Genomic DNA, 24,581 nt, shown 5'->3' with positions numbered 1-24,581 from the left:
GGGGTGAGACCTTTACGTATCTGATGAAAATCAGCCGAAATAGATGAACTTGATAAGGCATATTTTGACATATTTTACCAATTTAGCGTTTTGACAACATATTTCTTCAATTTTCTCGTAATAATACATATTTTTGTATAATATCGTAATTGTCTTTCATACAATCGGTTATTTTATAATTTATTTGTCGTACCTTTAGCGCAACGGATAGTTTATATTATCGATGACAGGATAAGGAAATTACAAACGAAGAAATGAAAAGCAGATGCCGTCTTTTCTTACACTAGTACAGAACAATAATACCTCCCCCCTTTTTTATCCCGCCAATAATTGATTGATTGATTTAGTTTATTTTACTTCGCGTTTTGTGCCTCTTGGCTAATTTGCGAAGATGGGGATGAGTGATGTAATTGATGAATGGACATTCACAAACAACCAAGCCCGAGCGGGATTCGAACCCGGGACCCTTGGCGGCGCAGCGCGATGTGCTAACCACTCGACCACAGGGTCCGGCCCCGGCAATATAATTGATAGCCATGCGAACATTATTGAGGAAAAATGTTCTCCGTCATTGCTGTGCGGGCAGGAGAATCACCGTAAACAAGTAAACATGTTTCAGTTGTTCTCATTTCTTTGCCTTTTTTGCGCTTTTCACAACAAGCAGTCAAAAGTAAAAATAACATTCGGTACAGTTACAGCCCCTGCTGTATCGGCAATCGAGTACGGGGGTATCAAGATCACTTGTCGTTTTAGTCACGCACGAATCAGTGTGTATGCCCTGTAACGGATATCTCTGGAGGAAGCGAACGAAAACAAGTCTCTGCGCAAGCAGTGACGCGAGACGGCTCCACCACACAGTTTCCACAAAGTTGTAAATCTGTCATAATAATAAATGAAACTTAGGATAATTGCAGTGAACCTTACGATATTTTCAGTATTTTCCCACTACATTCTTCCCACTTCATTTAATACCCCACCATACACCCTAGACGATCTTCCCTGGAAGGTATTGACTTCCTGTATAATGAGAAATTCGAAAGAACTGTTGTGCATATTTTTGGCATTAATGGGAATATTTCTGCATTTTTCTGGCATATTTTTTAAAATTTTTATGACATAATTACATACATATTTTACAGTTATATAGGATCTTTACACATGTCAATATAAAATTATACTTATAACAGTTTCTTGAATTGACTCAGTGTGACTCAGATGAAAATAACAGAAAATCTCACTTTGCGACTTGTGTGTCTATCCCCGAACACCCTTTTATTTCTCACGAAAGTAACCCTCCATTTCCGCATAAATGTTGGTACTATTTTCTTCGTTGTTCCCTAGTCAGGCCGTTAGCTAGAGGGGGGCAGGGGGCCAACTGCCCCCCCTATGAAAAATACAGAACACATTCCTACATGGAATTCTCGCTAATCTTCACAATGATAGATATCATGTGTTACTCTAGCAACATAACAAAGACACTTATTGATTTTGTGATTTATTAGTGTGTATGGGATTCCGTATAATATATATAGGGTAAGGACGGGGCAAACGGACACCCTAAGCACAATTTTCAAAATAACTGTGAAACATTTTATTGAAGAATGAAAATAACTATTGGCATAAAAGGTGTGAACGTTCAGTTAACGCATGATAGCAAATAGTATGCAAGCAAATGAACATCTGTTTCAAAATAGTCTGATCAATCCCCGGATGCGGCAGTGTCCGTTTACCCCGCACGTTTGGGGCAGACGGACATGTGATCGGGGCAGATAGACATGTGATGATTTATAAACTATCATCACTCTCACAATAACAACACATATAATATGGGTCATTTCCCTTTGCAACACAATTTACATGGAACCAGAGAGAACACTATAAACACTGCACCCAATTTTGACCCTGGTTGTACAGTGTCTCTCAAAAGTTTTAGGACAACGACATTTTAAACTAGGCAACCCAATTTACACAAGGCGTTGGTGGGTTGCGTGTAGAGTTAGGCTAAATTTCAGGGTTGCCACATGCACATTAGGTATTTATAAAATACGCAAAAGAAATATATCCAAATATTATTGCATAAAACTAGAAAAAAATCAGTATTACATTTGTTGCAATACTCTCAGAAAGAAACAACATCGATTTTCTAGTATTTCATTGTTGATGAGTCTACTCAAAGGAAAAGTGGAGAGAGAAAACGAAAGGAAACAAAGGAGAGGAGAAAAGAGAAAGCAATAGGAGAAGTGGAAAAGTAAAGAAGGGAAGAAAATAGAGGACAGAGGAAGTGGATGGGAGAAGTAATAAGGAGAAAGGAAACAGATGCGAGGAGAGATGAGGAAAATGGAGCAGAGAGGAGAGAAGAGAGGAAGGAAAGCGAGGTTATAGAAGAGGAGGAAAGGAGTTTGGAGAGGAGAGGAGGAGACGAGAAGAGGGGAGTGGAGAGTAGAGTAAAGAGAGAAGAACGAAAAGATGGGGAGAACAGTGCCGTGGAGTCGGAAATATAAGACAGGAGAGGAGATAAGAGGAGTGGAGAAGAGTGGGATGGAGACAAGAGGCGAGAAAATTAGGGAAGGCGGTATGAGATAAAAATAGAGGAGAAGGACGGGAGAGAAGAAGGAGAAGGAGAAGTTAAGAACAGAAGGGACTGGAGACGAGAGGAGAGAAGGGGTAGTTGCAGAAAATAGTCTCGGCGTCAAGAACTGATGCACTGATAACATTATCGACATGAAACATTCATTAACATTTTATAATGTATTTAAGAATGTATTAGATCGGTGAGAAATTCCTTTTGGCCGAGTTCAAAGTAAGATAAAATCTTCCACGTAAGATCTTTGATTTTACCTGCGATTATACCACTAAAAACATGAATGTAATTTTCATATTTATAAGAATTATCCGATTTTTCTCCTCTTCTCGGTTCGTTGAAATTGAGATTTTGTTATTTAAAATTTCTCCTCCCACCATCGTTAATTCCAAACTGAATCATTCCGTTTCATACGGCGTGGACAATGAACGCAATGGGATATGTCTAAAACGTACGAAAAGCTTCTACCACCGGAGGGGTTTGAACCTACGACCATCAAATTATCAATCCTTAACGGTAACCACTACCCCACAAGCTTTCGCTCCTGAACACAGGTAGAAGGAGCTGACCAATGTGAAATGCAGCTCCAGCCCCCCTCCTACATGTCATGTACAAAGAATACTTGTTTGTAACAAAGGAAACAAAGGTAATACGACTGGGCGATAACATTTAATGGAGGATTGCACATGATGGAAACTTTTCAGTCGATATTTGTGAAGGTATCTTTGCATTGAACTCGAGTGGAAAAAGGTGTAACATTAATGTGTCTTGATTTTGGCAAGGGATTATGTGTTATCCGTGTCCAGTCATCATTGCTGAAACAAACGTTTGAAAACTCTGTGGAATTTTCATTCAAAGATAAGTTGCCTTACTTGCTACATGTATGCGAACTACACTCTGTCCCACTTATCTCTGGAGCAGGTGAACAAAACCAGTATCTGAGCAGCGATGAACATATGGGAGGAACGGAACTGCGTGGAGGGAGAAAAGCCACTGCAGTTACCAGCCTCCCCAGCAGCGTGTACTGCCTCGCTCTGTCCACTCGATCCCCCATCCCCTCTTTCCCCTTCTCTTCCCCTATACGCGGCTTTGCTCCAGAGATGCTGGGACAGGGCACAGTTATTTGTTTTCGCAAGAAGTATCTCTGTGTGCCACACATTTAATTCTTACTCACATGAAGAAAAAAAATGTTGTCAATTTGCATTCAGGGGGTAGTTTCACAGTTACAAACTATTTTGGCCTTGATAAGAAGTTTAGTGTAAATAGTAATTTTGTTTATATTTTTTAAAAAAAATTGAGGTCTATGGTTGAAATCCTCATATTTAGGGCTTGAACTCGTCGCCTAAGAGGTTGAAGACCCGTCCTGTTCTTTGTGCGTGACCTTCTTTTTATTTTTCTAATCATTATTCATCCTCATCCACGCGATTAGCCAAAAATAAAATAAGAAAAGGCCTCCTCCGTGATCGTGCGGTCTAAGGCGCTGTGCTTTGGACTCCGACTGCAGGACGGCATGTGTTCGAGTCCGCCTGGGTTTAGTCTCTGGGTTCTCGGCCTGTATATAGGACCGGTGGCAACCCACCATCGTGAGGAAATTGGGGAGCTACGAGTGAGTAGCGTAACCCGGTCTCGTAAATCTCCTATGGGGGATGTTCCTGGGTAAACAAAAAATAGTAGAACTTCCGGTTTGACCAAGTTTCCAATATAAGCTAGTGGAATACAGATTGTCTTCGAGCTTACTTTGTTAAAAAGGAGCGGATACAAAATGGATCACTTGAAATTTTTAAGTGACAGAGAATTAAAGATACCCCGAAGATATTGACCAGTTCCCGGAGCCATTGGATGAAGATTTATGGAACAATAGAAATCTTTACTGAGACAATGTTGATCCTCTACCAATGTTTTTTTTTTTTTGTTTTGTTTTGTTTTGAGTTGATGTTTTTAAAAAGTTCACTTTGTGCACAGTAAGGCTAATCGGTACTGGATCTGCAGTTTAAAGTGGAATCCGAACAACTATGTGCCTCCACCGGGCATCGAACCCAATGGTTTCGTTGGTATATACATTAAACAAGAAAGTTCATTCGCTTATAAATTAAGCTACAGATTTTTTATATTAAAAAATAAGTAAATAATAATAAATTCTTAAAGGTAAAAGGAAGATGAAAAACAAAGATATTCTACTTAGCCTAATAGTTATAAAGTGCACATTTTATTTCTCATTAATAAAACCACAGATCAATTTTTACATAAACGTGTATTTTAAGTTGGTTCTAATTTATGTTTGGCCACTTCTCATTCTTTATAATTATCATTCTAATTAATCATTAACATATATAGCTATGCCAGTTGATTTTTAATTCCACGAAAACGAAAAAAAACAACAGGCAATTCCACACATGATACGAATATGCAGGAAGTTGGAGGATTCGGCAGGTTGAAATAAAGCTTACATTATTTAAAAACATTCAAATACTTCGAAGCTTCCCGATGGCGTAGCTGTAACGTCACTGCCGTTAATCAAGGTGTCCCAGGATATCTGGTGGAGGCACAATGTGGCTTAAACTTTAGGTTGAGTCCCGACTAGCCTTACTGTGCATACTGTGTACTTAAAACAAAAAAAAACTGAAATGTGCTCTGATTATATCAGAATGGATAATTTTTCGACATTGTGTATCTACTAGAACACAGCTCTCTTAATTGTTCTTTCTTCCACAGATAATGCATGGTTGTAAAAATTTACATCTTTTAAATTTGTTATGCCAACATATGTGCGTTAGAAAATTATAATTTAAAAACACTTAAATATTTAATCGGGCTTATTTAACGGCGATGAAGTGACGTGTCTAGGGCCTACTTTCTCATGTCGTGGTTCACAGTCTTTTTGCATTACTGCCTGAATCCACTGAGTTTTCGTATCTGGTCTGTCGAAAAAAGATTTACAGATACTTGAGAAAAATTATTCGTTCTGGACCTCATATTGCAACCAATAGCCACGCAATGATTGTCGTCTTTTCTGCAAGATATTACCCTTACATCTTTATAATCCATGTTACTCTTTCAAAACCAGAAGTAGGGTCCCGGCCGTGACGAACAGGAACGAAAATATAAACATCAGGTGAATAACCACCATAATGGTTGAGGGTTCGACGTGCTGATCCCACGTCACCCCATCTGATTGAAGATCACTAGGAAGGATTGTGGGAGGGAGACTGGCAGTCGGGAGATAGGCCAAGGCCCTTCGAGAGCTGTTGAGCCATGCGTTATTGTTATTATTAAAATAAGAAAAACAAGGGAATAAGGAAAAATTAATAAAAAAAAATTATCTATATTTAACCAACCATTCAATTTTATTTTGTTTTTTCATGGATCGGTTGCCCTACTACGCGGTAATCCCAATAAGTATCTTACATGTTACACGATAAAGCACATATTACTTACTATGCGAGTACTCTTTCAATAAGCATTTTTGTTTGCCAGGAATCATTATTTATTGCATGTTGAGCTAGTGCGCACCTAGCCGCCTCTGATGAAATCTATTATTCTTCAGATTTTCTTTAAAATTGGACTCTGGTCACTTGTAATTTGCTGGGTGTAGACGCTGTGCATGGACGCACAATGTTTTGCGATAAGAAGCGGCCTTGTGAAGCGTGACTCATGAACGCGAACAAGCTAGGCTACCAAGCTTATCTGCCTTTGAATACCAAGTCTTTTTTTTTTAACCTTTCCCGAACGCGATTGCTACTATAGAAGTGTGTGTGTGTATATATATATATATATATATATATATATATATATATATATATATATATATATATATATATATATATATATATATATATTATCTCAAAACAGCAAGAAATGAAATTCAACCAATGTTCTCCCGTCGTATAAAACCAAATATTATCTATTAAACGAAAAGTTCACGATTGTCAATAAACGGTTTAACCAATCTGAGCTTTCAGGAACTTTTCACGCATAATTCCACTGTCTAGGCCAATGACAGAAAAGCAAGCAATACTTGTATTTATTATTTAAATCAATTAAAGGAATGTGTAAGAATTTATAAGAAATAAAGAGCGGAACGGAACGACTGTTGTTCTACCTTAAAAATTGTTGTTCTTCGAAATAAAAAAATAAGAAGGATTTAATCCAACACCTTAACACACTGTTCCACGACTCTCTATTGACTAACACTGTTAAATGTGATGTGATTTTATGAATACAATTTTCCGCCTGTTTACGTATAACGTCTCGCACATTTGGCAGTTCGCAAACGTTTTTGCAAACGCTGTAATTATTTCGTGTTACCATACGTAACAGCAAATACATTTCATAAGACTGTTCCGGACACGAGACTTGCGTTAGAAAACAAGCATTTCTTATGTTGCAGTATCACAAGAAGAGAACATCGCCCTGCAATGTTCAACACTCAATATATTTTTCATTAATAATGTATAATCAACATAATAAGTTAGGAGAAGTAACTAGCATTTTCACAACTACCAATATTCTTGTTTTTCTTCATCACTTCCAAAATATATTCTCGAAGATAGCTGCTATACTACAAGAAACAATTCAAAATTAAAGTAAAATTCAACTACATGTATATCCAAGGACATTTACAATATTGGAGGAACAGAATACTTAAACATTGTTGATTCAACGGAAGGTAAGGGCGTGGTGTAGTGATGTCGGCCCCCGTGGTGGATGTGGTTAGCACATCGCGCTACGACGCCGCGGGTCCCGGATTCGAATCCCGGCTCGGGCATGGATGTTTGTGATTGTCTGTCCTCAAAAGTCCTGAAATTGAGAATTGATTGAAATGATATGGGCTGCTAGTGGTCCCAGGTTCGATCCTCCTTACGAGGTGTTCTCTTTTATTTAATTCTCCTTCTATTAAACAGGAGCAAGGTGACATTATTTGTAGTAGTAGTGTAAATGGTTACATTGTTCTACTTCTGGAATTTGCTAAAAAAAAAATAAACAAATAAATGAATTGACACACGTTCAAAGGGATATTTTCACGTATCAGATCTTGAATTATGATATTCTAACGATAATTGTGTTCTGCTTCAAAGACATTGACAAATATTAATGAAATAACCATTTATATTTGTGGCAATTCAAGAGACACTAATATTACCTCTTTTTCCATTCGAGTTCAATGCAAAGATACCTTCACAAATATCGACTGAAAAGTTTCCATCATGTGCAATTCTCCATTAAATGTTATCGCCCAGTCGTATTACCTTCGTTTCCTTTGTTACAAACAAGTATTCTTTGTACATGACATGTAGGAGGGGGGCTGGAGCTGCATTTCACATTGGTCAGCTCCTTCTACCTGTGTTCAGGAGCGAAAGCTTGTGGGGTAGTGGTTACCGTTAAGGATTGATAATTTGATGGTCGTAGGTTCAAACCCCTCCGGTGGTAGAAGCTTTTCGTACGTTTTAGACATATCCCATTGCGTTCATTGTCCACGCCGTATGAAACGGAATGATTCAGTTTGGAATTAACGATGGTGGGAGGAGAAATTTTAAATAACAAAATCTCAATTTCAACGAACCGAGAAGAGGAGAAAAATCGGATAATTCTTATAAATATGAAAATTACATTCATGTTTTTAGTGGTATAATCGCAGGTAAAATCAAAGATCTTACGTGGAAGATTTTATCTTACTTTGAACTCGGCCAAAAGGAATTTCTCACCGATCTAATACATTCTTAAATACATTATAAAATGTTAATGAATGTTTCATGTCGATAATGTTATCAGTGCATCAGTTCTTGACGCCGAGACTATTTTCTGCAACTACCCCTTCTCTCCTCTCGTCTCCAGTCCCTTCTGTTCTTAACTTCTCCTTCTCCTTCTTCTCTCCCGTCCTTCTCCTCTATTTTTATCTCATACCGCCTTCCCTAATTTTCTCGCCTCTTGTCTCCATCCCACTCTTCTCCACTCCTCTTATCTCCTCTCCTGTCTTATATTTCCGACTCCACGGCACTGTTCTCCCCATCTTTTCGTTCTTCTCTCTTTACTCTACTCTCCACTCCCCTCTTCTCGTCTCCTCCTCTCCTCTCCAAACTCCTTTCCTCCTCTTCTATAACCTCGCTTTCCTTCCTCTCTTCTCTCCTCTCTGCTCCATTTTCCTCATCTCTCCTCGCATCTGTTTCCTTTCTCCTTATTACTTCTCCCATCCACTTCCTCTGTCCTCTATTTTCTTCCCTTCTTTACTTTTCCACTTCTCCTATTGCTTTCTCTTTTCTCCTCTCCTTTGTTTCCTTTCGTTTTCTCTCTCCACTTTTCCTTTGAGTAGACTCATCAACAATGAAATACTAGAAAATCGATGTTGTTTCTTTCTGAGAGTATTGCAACAAATGTAATACTGATTTTTTTCTAGTTTTATGCAATAATATTTGGATATATTTCTTTTGCGTATTTTATAAATACCTAATGTGCATGTGGCAACCCTGAAATTTAGCCTAACTCTACACGCAACCCACCAACGCCTTGTGTAAATTGGGTTGCCTAGTTTAAAATGTCGTTGTCCTAAAACTTTTGAGAGACACTGTACACATCTTTGCATTTATGGCACTCATCACTTGTGGTGCGTTTAAACTTCTTTGATTTTTTGCTGCAGGTTTCATTGTTTTGTACTTGAGGCAAGCGATGAAGGAAGGATCCCTCAATACATGTGATTGCCCAGTTTTGCGTTTCCTGCTGCAGGTTCCAGAAGTTGATGGCAAAGGGTTTAGCTCCTCAAAACGTCCACGAAATGACACATCCCCTTCTCTTGCTGTGGGCTCTAAACATCGCTCATCTTGAACATGGACAGTTGCAGGAACAAAGACATGCGCAGGCAGTCGTTGTGGATTAACGGGATATATTCCATAAGCATTGAACCCATTTACAGCATTGTTCGTTCTCTATGTCTCACCATCCTGTAACAAGGGCACATTGTATTAGAAACACAAACATTTGAAGGGTACAAAATGCATTCTATATAATTCACACTTGCCATTTCCATTACTGAGTCAAATATACATTAGTATCTCAATCAAAAAATACCTAACAATAGTTAAATGCAATACAATTCATCTATGTCCGTTTGCCCCAACGGCAACCTGTCCATCTGCCCTACTCGTAGCCTTTGACTTTACATTCTGAAAAAAGTCCACCAGATGGCAGCACGATGTTGTCAACACGTGTGTATATATAAAGGAATCACTGTCTCCACCACACTTCAAATCACAACTTCAGCGGGACCATAGTAACCTATGCAATCCTTGTTTTCGCAACACATTTTATTAGTATTCAAGGTTTTTCACGTAAATTTTCTGCTTACCTGGTCAGATTTTTATGCTGAATTCGCGTTTCTTCTTTACGATTTCTTCCGATGCTCAACACAACTGCTCGCAAACGTTCAGGTTCGTACACAACCCCAACTGCTGCATTGTTGCTAACTTCAAACCGAAAATATTCGTAATTTTCTTAGGGGATGTCCGTTTGCCCCAGTGTCCGTTTGCCCCGTCCTTACCCTACAGATCTCCTTAATCAGTTCTGCAGAGACACCCAAAGGTGTTGGTATACATATTAATCGTCTTTTAACATTATCAACCTGAAAATATGAAGTAGATACAGTCCCTCCTATTAGCCTATTTATGTTAAACTTTATATTCTTTGGAAATCTGGAAATGTCATTATCGAAATATTGCTATTTGATGTTGCTCGAAGTGGTTTTTTTTCCCTTGCAGTTTCAAGATATCATCCCTTTTCTGTTACTTATCTCTTTTGGGGGAGGGGACAGGTGCCTCTGTGCACCCTGCTATATCTGCCAATGCGACACAATATATTAAAAAATTACCCACCTCTAGGACTGACTTCGCCCCCCCCCCCCCCCCCAAAAAAAAAGAATTCCTGGCTACGGGGCCTGTCCCTAGTACCGTATACATCTTCATATATCTCCACAAATTATGAAGCATGCTGTGAAAAGCAAATATTTGCTATGAAACATGTTGTATAAGACAAATATTTGATAACGTCTCTCAAGGACAACAGTTAAGAGATAGGGCCGACAGGGTAATGCGCAATTTCAAGAACGCCCGCCTCATTAATTTCTAATTATCCACCCCTCTTGTCATCGCCGACTAAAAAAGGGGGTGTTTCATTTGCCAAGACTTGAAGGTCGGGAGAGGAACAGTTGCTAAACACTCTCGCTAAATAGCAAATTAAGTTCTCCATCTCGCTGATGAAGGTAATTAAAGCAGACGACGGCATAATCTTGACGACACAGCGCTCGCTGTACGGGCAATGATTTAGATGGGAGTTAAGCGATTTTACAATCAGGCGGGTCCGTGGGAATCTTCCGAAGATGAAGTGTCGAAAATTTTCTTCATTAAATGGCCGCTGGCGGCGCTGGTTTCCATGCTTTAACTGGATTACGTAACACACTTTATTTGCTTGCAAAGTTAAGCTGAATACTTTAGTCCTACTTGCTAACGCTACCTTCAGTTTCAGAGAGGTTACAGGCAATTACGTATTTAAGGGGGTCCAGGGGTATGCCCCCCCTAAAAAATACAACTTGCCAAGTATTAAATTGCAAGATGAAAACATAATTGTTTAGTATTTGTTGTATAATCGAGGGTTATTTATTTCCGCCGAACAAGATTAGATTGGGATCATATGGATTTGAATGACAGTACCGAAGAAGATTTATGCACACTACCAAGGACGTACTTAGGGGGGTCCAGGGGGAACGGACCCCTCCCCCCGAAAGACTTACCAAGTTTTAAAATTAAATAATCAAAATATAATTGTTTAACATTTGTTATATAATCGATGTTTATTTGTTTTCGCGGAACTTATTGAAAGGTAAAGATTTGGTACCATACGGCTTTGAAGGACAGTTCCAAAGATTTATGCACACTACAACTTATGATAATATGCATAGGGCCACCCCTATGGCGCAGTGGTAACCAAGGGCTCCCCGGTTTGATACCCGGTGGAGGCACAGTGGTTCGGATCCCACTTTAAACCGTAGGTCCAGTCCCGATTAGCCTTACTGTGCATAAAGTAGACTTAAAACACTAACTCAAACCAAACCAATAATATGCATAGAATATTAACAGGGTTCCTACGTGAACTTGAAATGTATTTTCCCTGAGATTTCCCTGAGTTTTCCAGAATCTTCACTTTTTTTCCAGAGTAGTATTGAGGACTAAAAGTGGTAAACGTTGTAAGTGCCAAGAGCGAAAGTGTTGGGAAATCGCATCGTTCCGCACATCTCAGACCGTAAGAACGTGCACACTAGTGACCTCTTTACACGCCCTTTGAACTACTTAGGGGGCTACCAGCCACATTTCACGTTTACCACATTATAAAGCATGGCACATTTCACAGTTTAACGTGGAAAACGGTGTTTGAATTATTGTGGCACTATAATTTCATTAATCAATTTATTAGTCACCCGAAAATAACGTAACAAGAGCCATTGTGACATGTAAATTGCGTTGTAAAATTTGTGCAAGTTATTGAAACTTGGGAGAGGCATGTTGTGCACGAGAAAATTGAGAAATAATATGCACTGACCTCAAACTGTATACGCTAGACTTTTCAGCCTGAATAAAGCGAATGCCTAAACACTAGAGAAATGGTTCTCAACCTTCGTGAAACCATGTCACGGTATTTTTTTTTTAAGTCAAGGCCCTTAGTCGAAGAATTTTTCCTCGTAAATCTTTACAGTATTTAAGATTTTATGCATGAATTAACATGTACCTATGAAATTAAATATTGATAAATAAATTCTAGCATAATCATAAGAGTATAATAGTTTGATTACGTGTGTAGGATTGTTGTCAAATATAAAAATATGGATTACAAAGTGGTAACGTCGTCTCCTTGTAATTAAGTGATCCCGGGTTCGATAACCGGGGAGGCACCGGGCAGATCCAGTTCTGATTAGTCTATTTGTGCATAAAATGGACTTAAAAAACGAAAACTCACAACTCAAATATGATATTGGGATTATGATAGTTGTCAACCAGTTTCAGCAGAACATTTCGGTGCTCAGCATAGTTGATACGAGGGCACGGCATCGGGTCGCGGCCCGGCGGTTGAAAAACAATGCACTAGAGTACTTTACCATGTTGACTAATATATTTTGGACTAAAGTGCCTCATAAGCTGACTTTTTCAAATAAAAGCAGTCAGGTAAATGGCCAGAACACGGCCTCTTTTCACAATGTTGAAGGCAAATTACAGCCGATAAATAACTGCATCAAAAAACTTGATAAAGCGAAATGAACGATGTGTTTAAATCTTAAAACATTGTTAAAACATTGTACATTTCGATACTTTATTATATCAACAAATTAGAGGTTCAAACATAATGCCGGTTGTGCTCTCTTCTAGAGTCTAAATACAGCCCGTTGGAATGAAGCATTCGCTGCGCATCCGCGAACAACAAACTGAAGCAACACGATGCACGGTATTAAGAAAACGGTACAGTCCGAGAGGCACGTAAGCGACACGCGACACGTGCATCTTGCCGTGTCTCTTCGATTCGAAAGGTTGCATTGATTACTGAGTGTTGGCTTCCAAGCGACACTTGTTTCGTGTTGCATGTCGCGCGTTGCGTGTCGCCTGTTTATTCGGTGTGAATTCTCCCTTACAAGCGAGCGCACCTATGGAACCCGAAACAGAAGTATCAAATTCCTAGGGGGAAGGGGACGGGGAGACAATTCACGTTCGACTTTATTTGAAGAGACCAAACTGCCATTCGTAATTTGCTTAGGGATCTGTCAGTCACGTACTTCCTGTTCTTGCTGTTAGCAGAAACTTGAGTCCAGGTTCATTTAACGAGTGTAAAAATATTTTCTCAAAATTTCTTCAGAATCAAAAATAAGTTAGAAAAATATAGTCTCATTTTTAAAGGCGCGACTGGGGTAGGGGGGGGGGGGCAAAAAGGCATATTGACCCCTCGTTGATGAGTGAGGGGGCATGTTGCCCCCCCGGTTCCGACGTCCCTGTCCCTGAGATATCCAGGTTTTGCAGGTTTTTCCATGTGTGTGGGAACCCTGATTAATCACCAACTTTACTTCTCGTAAATTGTAATAGGCAATTAAAAGTAATTACATACAACTTTTAGCTATTATAATTGGATCTCACCCCTATCTTTTTACCTATTCAGTAATAATAACAATACAATATTAATTCATTTACATGTTTAATTAATATTATTTTAATCTAGTTTAATATAATTATTCTAATTATATTATCATTATGATTGTTATTATTGAGACACTTGGTCGGACACCCCCCCAAATGTATTTCTAGATACGTACCTACACACTACTACTTATAATAATAGGCACAAAATATTAATCAGGAACTTCAGGCTACTTTTCATCAACTGGACATAATATTTTTTTTTTGTTATTGAATAAATATTCCGTTCTTCATCTTCTTCGCATTAATTTCCTTGTCAGGACAGTTGTTTATATTCAAATTTGGGCGATCTTAACTACACGTAACTTAGATAACGAATGCGTGTCTTTATAAATCTATTCTTGTACCTATGCATGTAATAATAAGAATACAACAGGCCTATTGATTAATGTACTATGAATAGACTGTAAGTTATATTAACGTATTAATTTAAACATTTATATTATATTATTATTACTTACTTTTGAGACACTTGGTTCGCCCCCACCCCCTCCCCCGCAAATATATTTCTAGATACGTGCCTGGTTACAGAGGTAAAGCATTTCATTTATATTTTGATCTTTAATTTCAATAGTTGGTAGCACTGTTGCATACATTAGAATGATAGTGGTGTGAAAAGTCTTCACAGTGACATTGAGTTGAATTTAGTAAGGATTTCTAGAGAGAGAGTGAGAGAGTGGAAATGTGAAAAGAACAACCTCTAATCCCGCCATTTTCCTTTGCATGCAGGCCCGTATAGCCAGAATTTATTTCGGGCGGAGGGGGCTCATCTCTTATCAGTAGCTGCCATCTGAAGGCGAAAAAGTGGGGGTAGAAGCCCTGAATTTCTCAGTTTATTATAACTTATTATAAAAGATGATTCATCCTGCTAAGTATAAGTAAAATTAATTACCACTATACAATATTTCCAATGGAACATTTGTAAGATTTCGGGGGGGGGGGGCTTCAGCCCCACGAGCCCTCTGGCTACGTGCCTGTTTGTATCCTTTTTGTTTGAACACTCGTGTCGAAGGGAATTATTTTGTGTGTTTTGGTGGATAGGTAATATTTTTTCTGTATGTTTAGTTAGTTGTGGGTTTAAAATAACAAGGACGATCATAACCAGAGTGCAATAGAAAGAAACAAAACACATTTTTTCACCACCTAAACAGATTCTGTCCAAGCGGCGATGGGACTGGTCATGTGTCAATCAACGAAAACCTGGTGTCTGTCATACCTTGACTCTCAAATAACAGTTACGCCATAGAAGTCAGGCAATGTAGAACGTCCGTATCAAGGGCAATCAAGCACTTGTAATGATCATATCGTTAGAAAACACGGAGTGAAATTTTGGCAACAGTGTATGCTAAAATTAGAACCACGACGATACGACACTTCAAAAACCATGAACATAACCACAACATTACGAAATGTTTTCACCTTTTCACATAGTATTTCAGGTACTTGCGGCTACATGCTGGATTCGTTGTTTCACAACAAAATCTTGCTTACTCTTCATAAAAGACAAAAATGCACTGGTCTTGACAAGAACGCCATCTGTACGCAGCAGTTTGAACATGAGGAGACGTTACATTTTCTGTTATTTACTTAAATACCTTTAATCGTAACAAAAGTATAGGTATTCCAGGTTCTAGTGAATAAAACAATCTTTCATAGCGGAAAATTTCTTCCTTACCGAATCTATATTAGTGCTACGGTTGTGTCTGGGAATTTGGGCCTATTGTTTAACATTGCCTTAGAACCCCCTTAAAGGTAATGTCTACAGAAATATTCAAAATATAAATTCAATGAATCGAACTTTTCGGGAAGAATCTTCAATTTAAGCGATATCAGAAATGGCCCTTCGCCAGGGGTTCCGGGTTCGAAACCCGGCCTGGGCATGGATGTTTGTGAGTGTCCATTCATCAATTTCATCATATCATCCCTCATTCACATTTTCGCAAATTAGACAAAAGTGGCTCAAAGAGCGAAGTAAAATAAATCACATCAATAAGAAATGACCCTTGCAGTACTTTTGGCTATGATGTTTATCAAAGACATCGTGCAGTACAGCTGTTATTATAGAAGAATGTATCTCGTAAGCAGAGTGGACAGTATTCTCAAATGGCTTTAACATTAGGGTCATAAATGTATTTTAAAAAATGAATACTTTCATCCCAAAGGCAAGACCTATATTCAACCAACATGATTAAAGTCATGGGGACGTTGTTACATTTGTATGTGGTGACTGCACGGCTGCCAAGTGATTTATGTCCGCGCTGACATTTCAACGTGTATAAACACTACATTAAAACATTGCTTCTTGCCTAGTGCTGGTAGGTTGATCAGATAATGTGGTCTTGGCGTAGGTTTGAGTTTCATATTTCCTGACGCGAACAGTAAGATAGATGACTGGCCCGTTGTATGCAAAAGAGTTCGAGGGGAAGGGAGCGAACTTCTCTGGCATTATATATGTAAATCGTGAAGCATGCAAAATCAGTATCGTCAGCAGAAAAGAGAGTGGCTGCCGTAAAATAATCTTCATTCTGATTGTCACAGAATAAGTAGAAGCAACCGTACAGTTGTACAAAAAACTGACTAAATATGTGTTATAAATGTATAATGTTTAGAGAAACAAGCAGGCTCAACCAGGATAAGAACCCGGGTTTCTGGTACATCGCACCATTCGTCTATCAACTTTTACAACATTAGACTACCATTCAAAAAATATGAAACAAGTTCGCATTTGGTGTAAATACCAAAGCGAGCGACACCTATTAACAAGTTCCTGAACTAACGTACCCAGACTTGCCAAGCCCAAGGATAATTAAACACCAGGTAAGACATTTCGTATTTTGTGGGTAATATTATTCTTACGTCAATTTTGCAATTCCGACTAGTTGCCGTTTTCTCTCTTTTTTAATCAGTCAGTAAGTTCTGCAATTTGAATGTAATAACAACTTTCTCACGACATTGTTAGCCGAGTTATATATGCAGGAATCGATTCCTTTGTAGAGCATGATATTAACTTATGATCACCAGGAATGTAAGTAGTCGGGTCGAAGTTTGTCCACTTTTTGCTCTGATAGGATCGTCGGAGCTGCACCTACAGTTTAAAGTAGAATACGGGCATTCCCGATGGCGTAGTGGTAACGTCCTCACCTTGTATTCAAGGGGTCCCGGGTTAGATACCCAGTGGAGGCACACAGTGATTCGGATCTCACTTTAAACTGTAGGTCCCGTCCCGATTTACCTTTCTGTGCATAAAGTGGACTTAAAAAACAAAGTAGAATCTGAACAACTGTGCAATGTGGGCCCAGAGCGATCAAACCCGGGAGCCCTTGATTACAAGGAGACAGTGTTACCACTACGCCATCGTGGAGGCACGCTTTATTTGCAGTGAAGTTGGATTCTATGGTTGGATTAAAGTTCCCTTTTATTTTCAGAAATGTGTATTACAATTCTTCAGAAAAATTTAAATATAAATTGAAGTATGAAACCATGAAAAATATTGTTACATAAATTGAAAATGTCTCTCTCTTTCTCTCCCTTTCATAGGATTTTTTTTTTTTTTTTTTTTTTTTTTTTTGCAACATGAGTAATGTCGATTGTTTCAAATACAACTGGACATATCAACAGGGCCGCCGTTAGGAAGCGCGAGGTCCTTATATTTTGAAAAATGAAAATGTATACACCTTCAATTCCTCGTAAAATTCTACACTAAAACCAACATCGTTATTAATATTGCATAAATATTACCCCCACCTTCCACCTTCAACACAAGGATTTCCCTTGAGCCACCAACGAAATTTGGCAGCGTGTTGAGGACATGAAGACAAATAACTTTCTGTAATTAATAACTTTTTTGCTACTTCAGGCTTTCATCATCCCTCGGAAAAACACATTTTATCCTGTATGTATGTAGCCATGCACTACAGATTCATCGTTGCAAATATACATAAGAACCGCGGTAGTCTAGTCAGTAGAGCGTCTGACTGCCACGCGAGAGACCCGGTTTCGATTCCCGGGGTGGGTGATCTAAGGTTGGAATTTTTCTCACCTTGTCCCCGCATAAAGCCGCTCTGGGGCCCCACCTAGCCTGAAATAAATGGGCACCTGGGGGCATCGAGACGCTCAATTCACGTACTGTTGCTTATCGTTCTTTAGTGACTCTCTAAGTTATATTAATATCCTGAGTGCGACCCTTCCCTACCTATCCGTAGCATACTAAAGATTTCGTAGTTTTCCGGTAGAAAAATGTGATTCGTGACTGCAGACATATAGGATAAAAATGCCGATTATTAAGGAGCCGTGTCGAAATGAAACCTCATCGACTTTACATCAACAAAACGTTATCAAGAAAAGTCGTTCACATTGATGTCCTCTTCATGCTGTGAAAGGTTGTAGGTGATACGCAGCAACAGTCTGTGTACGTAATCACGTATATATCAACACATGAATATAAATATTTGTGTGTTACTTAAAATCTTTACCAATGCTCCAGGGGGAGGGGGTGCGAGAGAATGGTATTCCCCAGCTAAGTCCCTTTGCTCATGGAACGAATTCCCCCAATTACCCCCAAGACTCAAACAAAATCCCCCACCTAACACTTTCTACTAGGAACGCTATTCTTTACACATGTGTTGAGGAAGTATAATTATTTGGTTTGAGATAATTGAGGGAAATTTTTTTTAGAGAGCACATCCCGGGTTTGATACCTGGTGGAGGCACATAGTGGTTCGGATCCCATTCTAAACTGTAGGTCCAGTCCCGATTAGCCTTACTGTGCATAAAGTGGACTTAAAACACCAACTCAATCCAATTTTAGAGAGCACAATGTAGATTACCTCTCAGATAAAATGTATCCCTCACGTCGTCAATCCCAGAGGTCGCCATCCACTCCTACCCAAGGCCAATGGCGTTCAACCACATCATGTCATAATCCTCATAAAGCATTTAATTAAGACAGCGTAACTATTACATAACTGAAATCACTCCGCTTTACACTTTAATCTGCTTTCCCCCGAAATTCATCATTCCGTTCACCTAACGAACTAAATATGTTTGGATCTGGTAGTAAAAGTGACTTGAAACCAGCTAAAGTAAATGGATTACTAAGGATATACATTCTGATTTCCCCCTCCCCCACCTCATTTCACATATTGCAGCATGGTGCCAACTTGTAAACTTTATATACATACTACAATATTACATATATTTAAGATAAATGTATACAGAGGCTGTTCAGCGTATATTTGACCAAACGCGATTCCTTCCCCCTGCACTCAGAATTAACTCACCCAACCTTGGTCGGGCACGTTTGTCAGTGTAGTGTGTGAGCTGTAAAAGAGTGGTAGTGTTTTCTCACTGGGCCGAAATTCCCACCCAAACTGAGCCACTTTTGGGAGGAGTACGTTGTGTAACTTTTCCAAGTGTTTGCGTTTTCTCGCTTGGCCGAAAATGCTGCCAAAACTGAGTCGCTTTTGGGAAGGTTATGCTGTAGTCCTTTATGACGCAAAGTTCAGTGTGTCAATGATCAGGAAGTAGTGTAAGAGATAGGATTGTGACGTTAGTTTGACTTTATTCAAGAATGTGATCGGCAAGTACAGTATAAGGATTGCATGGCCCCAGCATTCGGTTCTCCAACAAAGGGGACGAGAACACGGCCGTGAACACAAGCCACCACCAGTATGCAGGTGCAAGGCGCGGTTAACAGCTTCCAAAGACATATTTAGATGATTCGCCATCTGTCTTTGGGTCGGTGGATTCTCTTGCATGGCCATTCTGCAAAGTTTCGCCTGCATACTGGTGGTGGCTTGTGTGCACGTCCTTTTTCTCTTCCCCTTTGTTGGAGAACCGAATGCTGAGGCCATGCAATCCTTATACTTGCAGATCACATTCTTGAATAAAGTCAAACTAACGTCACAATCCTTGCTCTTACACTACTTCCTGATCGTTGACACACTGAACTTTGCGTCATAAAGGGCTACAGCATAACCTTCCCAAAATCGACTCAGTTTTGGCAGCATGTTCGGCCAAGCTAGAAAACATAAACACTTGGAAAAGTTATACAACGCACGCCTCCCAAAAGCGGCTCAGTTTGGGGGGGATTTTTGGCCCAGTGAGAAAACACTACCACTCTTTTACAGATCACACACTACACTGACAAACGTGCCCGACCAAGGTTGGGCAAGTTCATTCTGAGTGCAGGGTGAAGGAATCGCGTTTGGTCAAATATACGCTGAACAGCCTCTGTACTGTTGAAGTTTATATTATTTTAAGGAAAAAATCACCCCCAAGTACGCGTATTTGATAATGCGGTCCTCGCCATTATCAGGCCACCTGCGTGCGCCCTGGTCAATCCCATAATTGAAGTCAAATTTTGACGCCACATAAGTTTCTGTCAATAATCTGGCGAGGGAGGAGAGCCCATTATGCTATTTGAAAAATTTCCAATGTGAGGAATTTCAGTTATCTGCTCCTGAAGCATTGGGACAATATAAAAATTAGAACATACATTTGCTCCCCTAAGAGCAAAACATTAGCAACCACAGGACAAGGTTCTTCGACCTCTACTTTCTCCCGAAGAGGACAGAAATCAGGTCAACTTTGACCACATGGGGATAGAGAAACCAGAGGGGCAATTCACCCTCATCCACTCTTCAAATATCACCTGGGGATTAACCTTTTTGGTTCTTTTATTTTATCTATTCTAATGTGATCCATTTTTCACGAGAAATAAATGTGAATAAAGGAGTCAAAAATATTAAATATCTCCAAGCGCGGGGCCCCTCAAAGTGCGAGGCGCTGTATGGTGGCATGCGTCGCACCCCCCTAACGGCGGCCCTGCATATCAATATCTCAGGAACTATGACAGCTGGATGAAGTTTACTTGTGAAACGATTAAAAATTGCATCCGAGGACTGCAAACAAGATGATAATGAATATCATGTTGATACTGGTTATTAATATCTTTCATTTACTATCATTGGCATGCCTGAGGGTTTGATGAGCATAATCAGTTAGGGCACTTCCCCCTCCTGGAAAACGAGATAAAGAATTGTATTCTGTTTTTTGTGCTTTTTTTTACATGGGAAGTAAAATCTATTATTCCACTTTCCAATAATTCAAAATAAAATATTGCTCTCCCTGTCAAAGTATTATTTGCCCTGACTGGAAATTAAAAAGTCTGGGTATGCACTTAAGGGGGCTTGGTCAGGGTTACAACCCTACTTCTTTAGCACATCTTACATTAAAAAAATTTTCAAGTAGTCAAAATACAGTAAAATTACGAAGGAACCATAAATCCCCCTCTTGATAGTCAAATCCCATTAAAAAAAAACTTGCACACACACACTGCTACCTACCTTACTTCTTACAAATTTTATCTACGCTACATTATCAATCATGTATTTATCTTCTGTATGGTCATGTTTCTGCCCCAGTGTGCCAACACCAGAAGGAGCACAAATGTCAAATATGTCTTCCCCTCTGCATCACAAATCATGTTTTCACTACAATTCCATTGCCTCAGTAGGGCATCTGACTCTCAAGCATGGTAAACTCCGAATTTTCCTATTGATGTCCCAACATAAAAGGCTCTGGTGTTTATTCAGCTTACCATCATTGGCTGCCTGGGGAATCTTTTTGCATGAGAAAATATTACTTCTTTTTGATCTAGTTTTTACATGAATGTTTCTGCCAGTATGCACATATGCAGTGTTTAGAATTTGTTTATTAAGCTGCTGATCCTCTTAAGTCAACATCAGTGTTTCCATAGCAAATTATTTCTTACAGGATTCAAAAATTCGAACATACCAAAAAATGTGGAGGTTTATGGAGAGTAAAAAGGATGACGTGTTCGTTTCCGCATATGAAGAAGGAATAAAGCGAGTTTTGGAAGGAGATTATGCATTTCTCATGGAATCCACAATGCTGGATTATGCTGTCCAACGAGACTGCAATCTTACACAAGTTGGAGGACTCTTGGATTCCAAAGGATATGGAGTTGCAACGCCGAAAGGTAATGATTATTACGAGCATAAACAATAAGATTTGCACATCCATGCAATGTCTTTAGTGGCTTTCAGCATTAATTTAAGTACAGGAAATCTGATTTACCTGTATTATTATTATTATTGCAGGATGGCAATGTACCCATTTGAGATATGATCCTGTAATTAAAGGGGAAATATAGTATTTCAGTTGGCATTTCACTTTGTGTGGAAGGATGTTTTTTCAAGCCTTGAGGCTAGCTGGCTCCTATGTTTAACATGATGACAACGGGATGGGTGGGGTGATGCTTTGTGTAAATTTTCCTAGTTGGGATGATACCATTCCCACATATCTCCCCTCACTTTGAGCACTGTTGGTCAGACATTTACGATACTACATTTAAAATATTGGGTTGACAAGAATATATGTGAGGCTTCAAAATGAAGTTGTGAATGTATGATGTTAGTTAGCGACTAAAAAATTCAGTCCCTTTCTAGGATGAAAATACTGAAATTAGATCTTACAAATAATTACAATATGGGTTTCTATATAGCCACGTGGTTAGAACTTAGCTCCGGGTTTTATTCAGAATTTTCCTTCTGGGGAGTGTAAATTCATATTTACACTCCCCAGTGATAAAAATGAAAAATGTTAGGGGGTGTTGGTGTTGAGGAAAATTTGGGGGGGGGGGGTCTTCAGGGTGTGCAAATGAATTACTAGCTCTTGTTTTTATGCAAGCAGTCTCATGTTCCATTCCGCCGGCCACGTGGCAGAGTGGTTAGCACATCACACTACAACACCAGGGGTCTCAGGTTCAAATCCAGGCTGGGCATGGGTGTTTGTGAGTGTCCATTCATCAATTTCATCATATCATCAATCATCACCATTTTCGCAATTAGCCAAAAGTGGCAGAAAGAAGTAAAATAAACTAAATCAAAAAAATCAATGTGTCCCGTTCCCAGTATGAACCCCAAAATTTCTATGTTCAACCAGTATTGTCAGTGCTACTTGAAAAGGTGTACCAGGATTTGTTCTAGATAAGAAAGATGATTGCACCAGCACCAGATTGAGATTTTTATGCTTCTATTGTGGAAACTTTCCAATACTGTTTATATCACTAAACATGTTTTTTTTTCTTTATCCACAAGGCTCGCCGTGGAGAGACAAAATATCATTAGCAATATTAGAATTGCAAGAGAAGGGAGTTATTCAGATGTTGTACGACAAGTGGTGGAAAAATACTGGAGATGTCTGCAACAGAGAAGACAAAACTAAAGAATCGAAAGCAAGTGCATTGGGTGTGGAAAATATAGGTAGGATACATTATGAAGTACTGTTTTTGCTTGTGTGGTAAAGTAAGTATGCTATTCACAATATCACAGTAACAAGCATTCATTGGTTTTCAAATATAAAAATCTTTAATCCTTTCCATCCACTTGTAAGTCAGACCTGGTCCGACCGGTTTTGCTGTTCCACTCATAAGTTGGACCTTGCAACCGATGTCTCTAAAGCCTGTTTGTTGGACTGAGTCCAATATCTAGGACACTTAGCACTCTCTATCAGTACTCATTGAAACTAAATTCACTTTTGGCAGCATTGGCTATCATCACCAGCTGCATAAGTATGTTAATGTCTAGCTTGGTTTGCTCTCATTGTTGTGGGAAATAAGAACTGTACTGTTTGTAGTAGTAGAAATGTACCTTTTCAATGGAAAGAGAAACTCTATTTTTTGTAAAACTTGTTCAAAAATTCACAAACTACATCCTGCACAATGTTTTGCAAGATACCATATCATGTTAAAGTAAAAAACATATTAAAGATAAAAATGTGTTTATTTATCAAAACTGTATTTTTATTTAACCAAACTCTATACTCACCAATAATTTTAAGTCCCATAAATCATAAAAATGATTCATAATTAAAACTTTCAAAATGCACAAAAAAATCCAAGCTGTGGGGAGGGGAAGAATATGACATACTTATTCTGAGCAGGAAGGGTTATAAGTAGACCGTTTACTAGTTTTGCATGACACATATAGAGAGAAGAACCGATGTCTAGTCAATTTTTCAAGTAATGAAAATTAACTGCTTTTCAAAATTAGTAACTATAACTCGGTTACTTTTTTCAGGATTCGAGTTACTACATTGACAGTTGCTTTTTCCAAATGTATACATTAATAAACAAAATTATGGTTTGCTCAAAAAAAAAAAAGATAAAATGTTGATTTTCTTACCTGTACAATTGTTACAAGCAAATATTTTGCATAATAGTAATTTTTCCAAATAGTATTATTTACTTTAAGTTGTATTTTTGTGTTTAACATATGAGGTTTATTATAATTTCCTTAAAATTAATGTTAATATTATGGCCATAATTTGAAAAATAACCCTCTGTTTGCAGTTTATGCATGTAACATGTTCTACAAGTTACTTCTTATTGTACCTACAAAAATGTAACTAAATAAAAGTAGCTTAGTAACTTTTCATGTAAATGAAACTGTGGGAGAGTTACTTCTTGAACAAAGAACAGTTACTTTAAAAAAAAAAAAAACAACTTTCCAAAGAATGAGAAGCCACTATGAAATGGAGTTGCTCTTGGTTTTCCCATCAAAGAATTATAATACATATTTGTCACAACTACTTTTATTTTTCTCTTGAAACGAAAATCTACTTGAGATAACATCAGCATTACATTTTTGTTCCAGGAGGAGTGTTTGTTGTTCTGCTATGTGGCCTTGCATTAGCCATTGTTGTTGCTATTTTGGAATTTTGTTGGAATTCCAAGAAAAATGCTCAGACAGATAGGGTGA

General features: G+C 38.6%; 1 protein-coding gene across 1 annotated transcript in view; it reads left to right on the top strand.

The window, feature by feature from the left end:
• LOC145988806 (glutamate receptor ionotropic, kainate 2) overlaps window positions 1–24,581 on the top strand; it is a 275,816-nt gene that overhangs the window by 247,319 nt on the left and 3,916 nt on the right. The window contains exons 17-19 of the mRNA XM_083124002.1: window positions 21,574–21,799; window positions 22,920–23,084; window positions 24,477–24,577. Coding sequence (XP_082980128.1) covers window positions 21,574–21,799; window positions 22,920–23,084; window positions 24,477–24,577 — 492 coding nt within the window. The remainder of the gene's footprint in view (window positions 1–21,573; window positions 21,800–22,919; window positions 23,085–24,476; window positions 24,578–24,581) is intronic.

This window comes from Lepisma saccharinum, chromosome 6 (genome assembly GCF_977018435.1).
Source record: "Lepisma saccharinum chromosome 6, izLepSacc3.1, whole genome shotgun sequence".
Classification (NCBI taxonomy): Eukaryota; Metazoa; Arthropoda; class Insecta; order Zygentoma; family Lepismatidae; genus Lepisma; species Lepisma saccharinum.
Note: the sequence above shows the minus strand (reverse complement) of the source record. Positions and strands in the feature narration are given on the sequence as shown.